Source organism: Castor canadensis, chromosome 3 (genome assembly GCF_047511655.1).
Source record: "Castor canadensis chromosome 3, mCasCan1.hap1v2, whole genome shotgun sequence".
In the NCBI taxonomy this organism is placed as follows: Eukaryota; Metazoa; Chordata; class Mammalia; order Rodentia; family Castoridae; genus Castor; species Castor canadensis.
In genome coordinates this window covers 29,964,045-29,976,744 of record NC_133388.1, presented here as the reverse complement: position 1 = coordinate 29,976,744, position 12,700 = coordinate 29,964,045, and the positions used below count along the sequence as shown (strand labels likewise).

General features: G+C 39.8%; 2 protein-coding genes across 9 annotated transcripts in view; both read right to left on the bottom strand.

Annotated features, from left to right (window-relative positions):
* Nucleotides 1–3,981, bottom strand: part of Noxred1 (NADP dependent oxidoreductase domain containing 1) — a 43,914-nt gene extending 39,933 nt beyond the window's left edge. The window contains exon 1 of the mRNA XM_074067461.1: nucleotides 2,640–3,981. Coding sequence (XP_073923562.1) covers nucleotides 2,640–2,794 — 155 coding nt within the window. The 5' untranslated portion in view covers nucleotides 2,795–3,981. The remainder of the gene's footprint in view (nucleotides 1–2,639) is intronic.
* Nucleotides 3,982–9,054: 5,073 nt separating this feature from the next.
* The window catches only part of Vipas39 (VPS33B interacting protein, apical-basolateral polarity regulator, spe-39 homolog), a 35,221-nt gene continuing 31,575 nt past the window's right edge, over nucleotides 9,055–12,700 (bottom strand). For all 8 annotated transcript variants that reach the window (XM_020162215.2, XM_074067458.1, XM_074067459.1 and 5 more), the window contains 4 exons: nucleotides 12,285–12,371; nucleotides 11,631–11,720; nucleotides 11,120–11,224; nucleotides 9,055–10,055 (listed from right to left, as the gene is read on the bottom strand). In XM_020162215.2, coding sequence (XP_020017804.1) covers nucleotides 10,035–10,055; nucleotides 11,120–11,224; nucleotides 11,631–11,720; nucleotides 12,285–12,371 — 303 coding nt within the window. In that variant the 3' untranslated portion in view covers nucleotides 9,055–10,034. The remainder of the gene's footprint in view (nucleotides 10,056–11,119; nucleotides 11,225–11,630; nucleotides 11,721–12,284; nucleotides 12,372–12,700) is intronic.

Genomic DNA, 12,700 nt, shown 5'->3' with positions numbered 1-12,700 from the left:
TGGTTTTAAGCCAGCCTGACAAATAGATCATGAGACTCTATTTCAAAAATGCCGATGCCCAACACAATAAGGGGCTGGCAGAGTGGCTCAAGTGGTACAGTGCCTGCCTCGCAGATGTGAGGCCCTGGGTTCAAACCCCAATACTACCAAAAAAAAAAAAAAAAAAAAGATGACTCTGAGATTTTACATAACTCCAGTCAGAATGGCTATCATCAACAACACAAACAACAAAACTGGTGAGGATGCAGAGAAAACAGAACCCTTACCTACTGTTGGTGGGAATGTAAATTAGTGCAATTGCAAATTGGAAAGCAATATGGAGGGTCCTCAAAAAAACTAAACATAGACCAACCATATGATTCAGCAATACCACTCCTGGGCATATACTCTAAAGAATGTAAGCCAGGATACAAAAGAGCCACTTGCACACCCATGTCTATTATAGCACTATTCACAACAACCAAGTTTTGGAAATAGTTCACATGCCTTAAAACTGATGAAAAGGCTGATGCCAAATCCCTCATCCTTAATTTCTTAGGTCTGTGTTACCTAAACTATTTCAATTTGTTGTCATAAATCAAAACACTAATTTTTTTGGTGGTACTGGGGTCGAACTCAGGGCCTCATGTTTGCTAGGCAAGCATTCTACCACCTGAGCCACTCCACCAACCCTAAATCATAAAGAAGAATGAAATTATGCTGTTCACAGGTAAATTAATAGAACTGGAGAGCATCATGTTAAGCACAGTAAGCCAAGCTCAGAAGGACAAAGGTTGCATGTTTCCCCTCATATGTGGAATCTAGACCTGTAAGATAAATTTATACATAAATATATATATGATCTTGTATACACATAAATACATATATATATGGGGTGAGGGAGAAAGAGGAGAAAGAACACAATTGTATTAGTGAGTGTCTGAGGGGACTGTGGGAAGTGGGAGGGGAAGAATAATTGAAACACAATGCATCTACGTATGAAGATTATAATATAATGCACTGTACACTGTTGAATATTAGGGAAGCAGGGCAATAGACAAAGAGTAATGGAGGTGGTTAATCTGACTAAAATATGATGTATGCATGTGTGCAATGTCAAGGTGAAACCTCCTTGAACAAACAATATACACAAAGGACAGGAGCGGGGTGGGTACCAGTGGGAGTAGGGACAGTAAATTGAGAGGGTGAAGAAGGGGAAATATGCTGGAGGTACTTTGTATATGCAAATAGAAAAATGCAACATGTTGCAACTGTTCTAAGAAAGGGGTAGGGGTGCTGAGGGAGAATCACGGAGGGGCGAATCTAAGATGCGTCGTGAGCACATATGTAAATGTTACATGCTGTTTCCCCTGTACAACTATTAGTTTCAGATAAAAAAGTCTGCCTTTAAAATTTATTGGCTTAAATTCTTTGCTAAGTAATTTATAGATGTCTCTTTAGGGTTGCTTTCCAGAGATTTAGTTCGTTCCTTTGGTTGGGCCATGTTTTCTTTTTTTGTTGTTCATATGCTTTGTTATTTTTTGTTGGGATTTGAGAATTTCAAAAAACAGCTACTTCTTCCAATCCTTACAGACTGTCTTTATCAGGGGAAGATTCACCAGTCAGCTCAGGTGGAGATTCTAAGACTTTCTCAAACCTATTCTGAAGAACGTGTCTTTTTTTTGAGCTTGCATTTATAATTTTCCCTTGAGGTTTGCCGGTGTCTTTTGCGTGAGCTTGTGATCTCTTGCTCCCTGGTGCTTTTCTTTGGTACTGCAGATGCTCTATGTGACAACAAGCCACTGAGCTCTCCTTTACTCATATCCAAAGTATGCTGGTTCCCCATTAGGCAATCCCTCATGAAGGCCTGAAAAGCTGGAATGTTGGACATAATACTCCAATTTCTCTTTCCCTCTGGGGTAAAAGACACAAATTGGGTGTTTTCTCCTGATTATACCAAATTGTATTGGTTGTTGAAAGGACTCTCTCAGGTGAAGTGCAATTGCATTTCTTCATTCTTTCAAAACAGCTGTTAATGACTTTGCACTTGGCTGGGGTATAGCAACTTCGTAAGAGGTGTCTGGAGTTCTCATAAAGACTTTTGGACCATCTCTTTGTTAAGTTAGTGTCTCTCTGGAGTTAGGAGGTTTGGGGCTTCTTATTCTTCCATCTTCCGTCCACCTATGAATTTTCATTGTTATTACAATGAGTGCACCCCTTTCCTACCATACACCTACTTTCTAGTTTGCTATTCAGTTCTGCACAGACCTGGAAAATAAGATAACTTAGCTTTTTAAGAGTTATGATTTAGGGCTGGTGGAGTAGCTCAGGTGGTAGAATGCTTGCCTAGCAAACATGAGGCCCTGAGTTCGACCCCAGTACACCAAAAAAAAGAGAGTGCTTTGATTTATGACAACAAATAATTTAGAAAAGCAACACAGACCTAAGAAATTAGGGATGAGGAATTTGACACCAGTCTTTTCAGACATTCACTTACTCTTGATCCTGGATATGTTTCTTTGACCTAAGACTAAAAAAGTCTGACCTCTGGCATGGAACTGTCCTGCCAAATTCCTCCTGTAATATAAAAAGTTTAAGTCACTTGGATCCTCACCACTGAGATTCTTACCCATCTTCCTGAACTTTGAGACCTAGCTTACCTCAAATTATGGAACAGTTTGCAGAAGAAGACTGCATGGGCACAGGCTTCAATCATCAGTCCCCGAGAACGGCTCTGCAAATACAGCCAGAAACGTTCTTCCTCTGGAAGCCCATACGCAAACTGCAGGGACTCAAGGCCCTTTAGTATGTCCATTTCCAAGCCACCATCGCCTGCAGTGAAGATACCAATCAATTTGGCTCCCTGTCTTGGAAGAGAGGTGGGTCTATGCAGGAGGGCTTATGTATGTATTGTGGTATATGTGCCTACCCCACATGATGGTGGGATTCAGAACTTCAGTCCTTCCAGATTCTGAATTTGGGATTTCACACTGTTGTTTGAGTGTGGGTCTTTGAGGATTCCTAATCAGTGACTGCTCATGAATCTTGGATTCACGAAAAACCTGAACAGAAACCCAAAGTAACCTCTCTCCATTCAGGCTATGGCTCTTTTTTCAGATGAATTTACATTACAATGGGTTTTGGAGGTATTCCTGGGCCAGGATCTTCTCCTTTCCATTCCCTAAATTTTAGAAGTAGGATTGAATACATAAAACCTTATGTATTCCCTGCAGGGTACAAAAGAGCCCAAACTAAGTATACTGGTCCTTTATCTAAAGCAGGGACATCTAGACTTTAGAAAGTAAACCTGGAGATGTATAAACCCATCTACACACAATCTCACCAATCTGAGATCAGCTCTACTCCTTATTACTTCTGGTCCAGGCAAGTAAGAACTACATTTCTAAGGAGAACTACCCAAGAAAGTTGTCATTATGACTCCTTAGCTACAAGATCACTTCAATCTCTGAGTCTTAAAGGGGCCAGTCCCACCTGCAGGTTTTCCTGACCTGAATATGAGGACACAAGTTCTGTTTACTACTTACACTACCCCAGGCCAGTATGGAACCTTCTCTTTCCCAACAGAAGATTTTGGATTTCTAGTTTTTTGTTGTTTTGTTTTCACACTGGAATTTCATACAGATATTGATTAATGATTTTTATTCATTATTTTTGTGATACTAGGGATTGAACCCAAGGCTTCATGCATGCTAAGAAAGTGCTCTACTATTGACCTACATCCCCAGTCCTTTTTTATTTTGAGACAGGGTCTCACTGTTTCCTAGGCTGGACTTGGACTTGCAATCCTCCTGCCTCAACCTCCCAAGTAGCTGGAATTATAGGTGTGCATCACAATGCTTGGCAAAGAAGTCTGGTGGTACTGGGTATTAACTTGGGCCTTATAGCAAATGCTCTACCACAATGAGCTTTACCCACAGTCCTTAGCACTACTACTACTAATTATTTTTTTTCCTTTATTCGTATGTGCATACAATGATTGGGTCATTTCTCCCCCCTTCCCCACGCCCCCTCCCTTTCCCCCACCTCCTCCCTCTTGACCCCACCCCCTCGCTTCCAAGCAGAAACTGTTTTGCCCTCATCTCTAATTTTGTTGAAGAGAGAGTATAAACATTAATAAGGAGGACCAAGGGTTTTTGCTAATTGAGGTAAGGATAGCTATATAGGGAGATTCCTAGTTTTGCTTCCATGTACATATGTGTTACTTTCTAAATTGATTGTTCTCGAACTAACCTTTTCTCTAGTTCCTAGTCCCCTTCTCCTATTGGCCTCTGTTGCTTTAAAGTTTCTGCATTAGTTCCTGTGCATTGAAGACATCAAATGCTTTTTTTTTTTTTTCTGGGTTGGCTACCTATCCTCATACCTCGTGTGTGTGTACTCACCTGATCATGTAATCAAAGTCCTATCCCCTTGTTGTGTTCGCCCTTGATCTAAAGTCCACATATGAGGGAGAACTTATGATTTTTGCTCTTCTGTGCCTGGATAACCTCACTCAGGATGATGTTCTCCAGTTCCATCCATTTGCTTGCAAATGATAAAATTTCATTCTTCTTCATGGCTGCATAAAATTCCATTGTGTATAGATAGCACATTTTCTTAATCCATTCGTCAGTGGTGGGGCATCTTGGCTGTTTCCATAACTTGGCTATTGTAAATAGTGCTGCAATAAACATGGGTGTACAAGTACCTCTGGAGTAACCTGTGTCCCATTCCTTTGGGTATATTCCCAGGAGTGGTACTGCTGGATCAAATGGCAGGTCTATGTTTAGATTTTTAAGTAGCCTCCAAATTTTTTTTCAGAGTGGTTGTACTAGTTTACATTCCCACCAGCAGTGTATAAGGATTCCTTTTTCTCCACATCCTCAACAACACCTGTCATTGGTGGTGTTTCTAATTATGGGTATTCTAACAGGGGTGAGGTGGAATCTTAGTGTAGTTTTGATTTGCATTTCCTTTATTGCTAGGGACGGTGAGCATTTTTTCATGTGTTTTTTGGCCATTTGAATTTCTTCTTTTGAAATTAAGTTCACTTGCCCATTTCTTTATGGGTTCATTAATTTTGGGAGAGTTTAGTTTTTTGAGTTCCCTGTATATTCTGGTTATCGGTCCTTTGTCTGATGTGTAGCTAGCAAATATTTTCTCCCACTCTGTGGGTGTTCTCTTCAGTTTAGAGACCATTTCTTTTGTTGAGCAGAAGCTTTTTAATTTTATGAAGTCCCATTTGTCTACGCTATCTCTTAGTTGCTGAGCTGCTGGGGTTCCACTGAGGAAGTCCTTGCCTATACCTATTATTTCTAAGGTATTTCCTACTCTTTCCTGTATCAACTTTAGAGTTTGGGGTCTGATATTAAGGTCCTTGATCCATTTTGAGTTAATACTAGTAGAGGGTGATAAACATAGATCTAATTTCAGTTTTTTGCAGACTGCTAACTGGTTTTCCCAACAGTTTTTGTTGAAGAAGCTGTCTTTTCTCCATTGTATATTTTTAGCACTTTTGTCAAAAATAAGTTGGGTATAGTTGTATGGATTCATATCTGGGTCCTCTATTCTGTTCCACTGGTTTTCATGTGTTTTTGTGCCAGTACCATGTTGTTTTCATTGCTATTGCTTTGTAATATAGTTTGAAGTCGGGTATTGTGATACCTCCAGCATTGTTCTTTTTGCTGAGTATTGCCTTGGCTATTCATTGTCTCTTGTGTTTCCAAATGAATTTTAGGGTAGATTTTTCAATCTCTTTGATGAAAGTCAATGGGATTTTCATGGGAATTGCATTAAATATGTAGATTTCTTTTGGTAGTATAGCCATTTTTACTATGTTGAGTCTACCTATCCATGAACATGGGAGATCTCTCCACCTTCTATAGTCTTCCTTAATCTCTTTCTTCAGGGGTTTATAGTTTTTCTTGTAGAGGTCATTCACATCTTTTGTTAAGTTTATTCCTAGGTATTTGATTTTTTTTGAAGCTGTTGTAAATGGAATTTTCATATATTCTTTCTCATTTTGTTCATTATTAGTATATAGAAAAGCTAATGATTTTTGTAAGTTGATTTTGTATTCTGCCACCTTGCTATAACTGTTGATGGTGTCTAGGAGTTTTTGGGTAGAGTTTTTTGGGTTTTTAAGGTATGGGATCATATCATCTGCAAATAGGGATATTTTGACAGTTTACCTATTTGTATTCCTTATATTTCTTCTTCTTGCCTTATTACCCTGGCTAGGAATTCCAGTACTATGTTGAATAGGAGTGGGGATAGTGGGCATCTTTGTCTCATTCCTAATTTTAGAGGGAATGGTTTCAGTTTTTCCCCATTGAGTATAATGTTGGCTGTAGGTTTGTCATATATAGCTTTTATGTAGAGGTACATTCCTTCTATTCTTAGTTTTCTTAGAGCTTTTATCATGAATGGTGTTAGATCTTATCAAAGGCTTTTTCTGTATCTATTGAGATGATCAAGTGGTTTTTGTCTTTGCTTCTGTTAATGTACTGTATTACATTTATTGATTTGTGTATGTTGAACCACCCCTGTATTCCTGGGATGAAGCCAACTTGGTCGTGGTGAATGATCTTTTTGATGTGTTGTTGGATTTGGCTTGCCATTATTTTATTATTTTTGCACCAATGTTCATTACAGAGATTGGCCTATAGGTCTCCTTTTAGGAGGTGTCTTTGCCTGGTTTTGGGATGAGTGTAATACTGGCTTCATTAGGCAGTTTTCCTTTCCTTTCTATTTCATGGAACAGTTTAAGGAGGGTCGGTATTAGTTCTTCTTTAAATGTCTGATAGAATTCAGACATTTAAATCCATCAGGTCCTGGATTTTTCTTTTTTGAGAGACTCTTTATTGCTGCTTCAATTTCATTTTGTGTTATAGATCTCTTCAGGTATTAATGTCCTGTTGGTTCAGTTTTGGATGATCGTAAGTATCTAGAAATCTATCCATTTCTTAAAGATTTTCATATTTATTAGAATATAGGTCCTCGAAATAGTCTCTGATGATTTCCTGGATTTTCATGGTGATTGTTATAATCTCCCCTTTTACATTTACTGATTTGAGTTTTTTCTCTCCTCGTTTTAGTCAGGTTTGCCAGGGGTCTGTCAATCTTATTTATTTTTTTCAAAGAACCAACTTTTTGTTTCATTAATTCTTTGTATGGTTTTCTTTGTTTCTATTTCCTTGATTTCAGCTCTTATTTTTATTGTTTTCTCCTTCTGTTTGTTTTGGGATTTGCTTGATCTTGTTTTTCTAGGAGTTTGAGTTATCATTATTCTTTTTGGTACTGGGGTTTGAACTTAGGGCCTCACACTCACTAAGCAGGTGCTCTACCACTTGAACCACTCTGCCAGCCTTAGCACTTCATACTTACAAAGCAGGCACTCTAACTGCTTGAGCCATGCCTCCAGTCCATTACCAATTTTTACCTGCCATATATATATATATATTTTTTTTGGTGGGACTGGAGTTTAAACTTGAGATTTCATGCTTGCAAAGCAGTCACTCTACCACTTGAGCCATGATTACCTCTAGCCCCATGATTAATTTTTATAGGAATGGTAAGACAGATCAAAAATTAAAACAACTCACGTCTTTAAGCCTCTTGTTAAATTTAAGAACAAAAAATTTAGGATGAAATTCACTTAAAATTACCCATTTTAAAATTAACAACTCAGGGGTACATTCAGAATGTTGTACAACTATCTCTATCTGGTTCCAAAACATTTTCACATCCCAGAAAAAGAACTCCTATTCACATTAAGCAATTACTCCCTATCGGTCCCCATCTGGATTCACCGATCTGCTTTCTGTATATTGATTTAACTATTCCACATATTTCATATAAGGGGAATTATACACTGTGTGACCTTTTATGTCTGGCTTCTCTAATTCCTCTTATAGGAAGGCTGCCAAGACATACTCTCAATCTTAAGAGTAAAGTCCCCAGAGCCTGAAGGAAGGAGCATGGAAGCTCATTAAACCTAAAAAACACTTCTTTCCACCAAAACAGTAGGTAGGTCATCTTGTTGTAAGTGATACCCATTCAACTGAGGTTGTAGCTAGTGAGAACAGAGATGGGTCCTAGATTATTCTCATGGGTTCTAGCTTTCCTGGCTCCCCCACTTTACATTCATCTTCCCTTCCCCTCTGCCTGCTCTACAAATTTCAAGCTCTAACCCAGACATAAAGACAACCACCTTACACAAACTACTTAACATACTTGAATAAGGTCAAATCCCTATAACAAATTATATAGACTAGACAATGTGTATATACTTCTAGTGGTTCTGCTTCTCTGACTGAATTAACTAATACACAGTTGACAAAGTTACCACTGCTTGCCTGAAGATGAGCCAAAAACTTCAGCACAATCTAGCAAATTAAAGTTCTGTTTCTTCAACAGCAAGGATATCAGGAAAGAAACAAAAGGAGGTTACAAAATGGAGGAGCAAAAGATGGAATCTGATGCCCTTAAAGCAGGGTTTCTCAACATTGGCACTGCTAGCATTTTGGCATTTGGGGCAGGACAAATCACTGTGGCTGGGGGGAGAGAAGGGGGGATTCTTTAACATTACCAGATATTTAGCAGCATCCCTGGCCTCTACTCAATGGATGCTAGTAGCATCTCCTCCCCACCCACCAAGTGCGGCAATGAAAAGAACCTTCAAATATTGCAAATTAGCTGAGAGCCACATTGCTTTAAAGTGTGCTGTGTGCCTCTGTCTGAGCATCATCTCTTTACCTCCTACTCTTTCACCCATTCTAGTCACAGGAATGTAGAACACTACAAGGTCATAGATTGTCATGCCCTCATTTTACAGATAAAAATGAGTCCAAAGAGAAAGAAACTTACCTAGTGCCATACAGTTTGTCAGTGCAAAGCTAGGAAAAGAAGTTAGGTCTTGTCTCCCAGCTTGGTGCTCTTTCTTTTAGTCACACAATCCTACTTTGCCATAGGCACTGTTAACCTGATAGGCTGCTGAATGCAGTCATGGACACAGACAAGATACCAAGTAATTATTTCACCATTCAGCACATTACAAACAGTGGGGAAGAGAAGGCACCAAGGATGAAACAGTTTTATTAGGAGTCCAGGCATGACAGGGAAACCCAATTCAGTCACAGAAAGATGATACTGATACAGAGCAGAACCTAGCATTAGAGAACATCCTCTCAAAAGTCAGATACGAAAATAAAGCCTCAATCTAAATATCCGACCACAAATGTTGCCAATTTTAGCTCAGTGAAACTTCTGAATGCTTCTGATGAAAGGAGATTTTTGACTAAAGGAAGAGCTCTCCAGCACTGTTAATTCTGAGCTTCATATAGGTTGTAAGTCTGGGACAGAATTAGAGGAAAAGATAAGGGGGCTGTCTCATCACCCAAATAGGTCATCTCAGTGTGCAGGTGAGAAAGAACCCTAAGTTTTTGGACAAAGAGTAGCCTGAAGCAGCAGAGATACTGGCTGAAGAAACAACGTCTAGGCAGTGGCTGTTGTAATTTTCAGGGCACTGTGCAGTCTGGCTTGAATGTGTCTCCAGCAGGTCCTGAGCAATACTGGCACGCCTTCCTGAGGCCCTTGGAAGACAGTCATTTTGGTTTTGTTCTGACTTCCTTCAGAGAAGAACTGCCAACGTCCAGCACCAGGTCCTGGATGATTGGCTGAGAGGAACGGAGTAGCCGTCCTGCGGCTGCTCTTGCACCTCTTAGTCTATGAAGCATCCTTCCTGGAGCAGTTACTTTTCTCAGACCAAGAGAGATCTTACTCACTATGGGCTCCCACCTTCACATGAGCACCAGGTGGAAAGTATCTTTCTCATGAGTCACAGCATTAGAAACTGACCCTTACATGATGTCCCTTGGATAGATCAGTCTAAAAGCTACCTGTGCCCAGGTACTGGCTTCTGTCCCAAGAGCAGCAGGCACTGCTGTTGATGATGGGTCCAAGTGGTGTGATGCTGTAGTCTCCCAAAGAAGAGAACTGTCTATTTTCACAGGCAGGAAAGGAAGAAATGAGGCAGGTGTCAGGGAAACTAATGCCACTTAATTTTTCCATCGAATTTGCTGTGGAAAGAGCAAACAACAAAGGTCTGATCAGTTTTCACTTATTCCTATAGAGAGATAGAAGGAATACAATAAATCAAGGTACAGAGCTAGGTAATGAAGAGAAAGGAAAATAAAAACCAGATTGGGAAGTACTGAGAATTTCAGGGGGGAGGCAGTACTAGGGTTTGAATTCAGAGCCTCATGCATACTAGGCAGATGTGGTACCACTTAAGCCATGTTCCTAGTTCTTTTTTTTTTTGTTTTACCTTTTTCTCAGATAGGATCTCATGTTTTTGCCAGAAGCTGACTTTGGACCATGATCCTTGTACCGATGTTCCTGCGTAGCTAGGACCACAAGCACATACCACCATGCCTAGCTTATTGGTTGAGATGGGGCCTCACTAACTTTTTGCCCAGGCTGGCTTTGAACCATGATCCTCCTGATCTTTTCCTCCCAAGTAGCTGAGATTATAGGCATGCACCATTGTGCCCAGCCTGAGAATTTTTTTTTAATATGTGGGGCAGTTCATTTATTCAAAGATGGATTTAAATAACTATTCTTTTACAGGATGCCTCCTAAGGACCAAGATTCATTAGTTTTAAATGACTCTAGTGTAGGTGTCAAAATACCTAATAGGAAACTAAGTTCCATGGTAACAAAAAGTTCAGTGATTTCATATTATGAGAGAAAAACCAATTGTACTCCTCATATAGCTAAAGTCTATACCATTCACTTACTTCGAAGGGGTAGTTCACATCTATCCCCAAGAGACTACACAGTCTGCATATTCTAAATCTGAAACATTCATCTTACAGTTACAATAGTTCCTTCTATCTGCTATGATCGGAGCATCACAGTTGAGTCTCATCCTGAGGTCTCCAGATTATCCTTCTATTATCCCACATCTAGCAGTAATTTCTGCTGCTCAAAGCAGTGCTTTTGATATTTTGGCCCTCAGGTGAGTCTTGAATCTAGGTGGTTTCCTTAACTGTACTCCATTCAGGTTTTCGGAATATACACTTGATGCTACTTTGTGAAATGTCTATCTTCTGGTACTGGAGGGTTATGTGTAACTGCTCACCGAGCTGCTGAGAATGGCATCAATTTTCTCCTCCTCTGCAGATCCTTTATCAACCTTGCTCCTATATGCAAGCAACTGCTGACGATCCTTCAGGTCCCTGCAGGTCTGTACATCAAAACAAACAATACAAATTCCCACTTAGCCTTCTCTATGAGGGGTTCTTCATTTTTGTCACTATTACCTTAACCCAAAACTCAAGGAGAGACCAAGAGGCTACAGTGGGTTCAAATACCTATAGAATTCCACATTGGAGAGAAGTCCACAGAACTTATTTAACTTTTTTTTTCAGTTCTGATTTCTCCAAATGCAATAAACTAGAAAATTTCAAAGAAACTAGTTAGAGGACTGAGAAAACACTATAGGAGTACTGGTCTCCAATCTAACTCTTGCCAGACTATTTTGTCTATTCAGTCAAAACTGATGGAAGTGTCTCAGAATCTAAGACATATGTTGGATTCCCCCACTCTCCACAGAGGATCTAATTCAGGGCTCTTACTTCTTAGGTACTCACATCAATGACAACATCATGGCACTTGAACTTAGTGGCTAAGTTCAACTTTGTGTCCACATCTTCCACCAGATTGACATATTCCTGCAATATCTGTGGGGGAAAGTACTTCTGATTAATGATTCCTGCCTGGTCTTATAAAAATACAGAGCTACAAATAGAAGGAAAAAAAAGTCCTGAAGGAAGCAAAAGATTTCAATATCTAACATATACAATTCCCATAATCAACCACAAGACTAGTTTTTCAGGAGGAAATGAGGTGACACTAGGCAGAAAAGAAGGGAAAAGCACATTTCTCATACTCTACAGACTGATACACAAGTGCCAGCAAGGTAGTGCTCCAGAGCTGATCCAGTGTGTGCCTACTTCTCCTTGATGTCCTTTCCCAGCAAGCTTGCCTTTCGGATCATTTGAACAGTACACAGATCTCCACAACTGGACACAGTAGATGCTCCTCAGAGATGACAGTCTGATATTACTTCTAAGGGGGAAAAGGACATCCCTCTCTGGACTTTTCTATCTCAAGGCCCAGCACAGCCATTGTGCTGCCATTAAGGGAAAACCAGAACAGGTCAAGTCTCCCCAACTGCATAAAAAGAGGCTAAAAGTTAGGTCTCCTAGATAATCTTATACCTAACTCTACTTTGGACCCTTTACCTGGACCGGGGCACTATTCTTGTGCAAAATTTCCACAACTCGATGGAAGCCAATGGGTGCCTTCTTCTTGGTATAACCAAGCCAGTTCTGCAAAATGAAGACAGGACAACAATAGGTAAGCCAGACATTGTCAACACACTTTGAGCTCATCTCTGTGTTTTATAGTCAGACCAGAATAGTATGGTGGAAAGATGGAGAGAGGTTGAGAGATAGAGAAATGGCAAGAGATGAATCTTTCAGAAGAGTCATGGGATTTTAGAAGGTAGAAAAGAGAAGTATAAAACAAGTTCTTAGATCTACAGACAATAGTGTGAGAATAAAGCCTGTGAAATATTAACAAATAGAATAAGTGATTAATAGTTGGGCATGGTGACCCACACCTACTCAGGAGGCAAAGGCAGGAGGATTATGAGTTA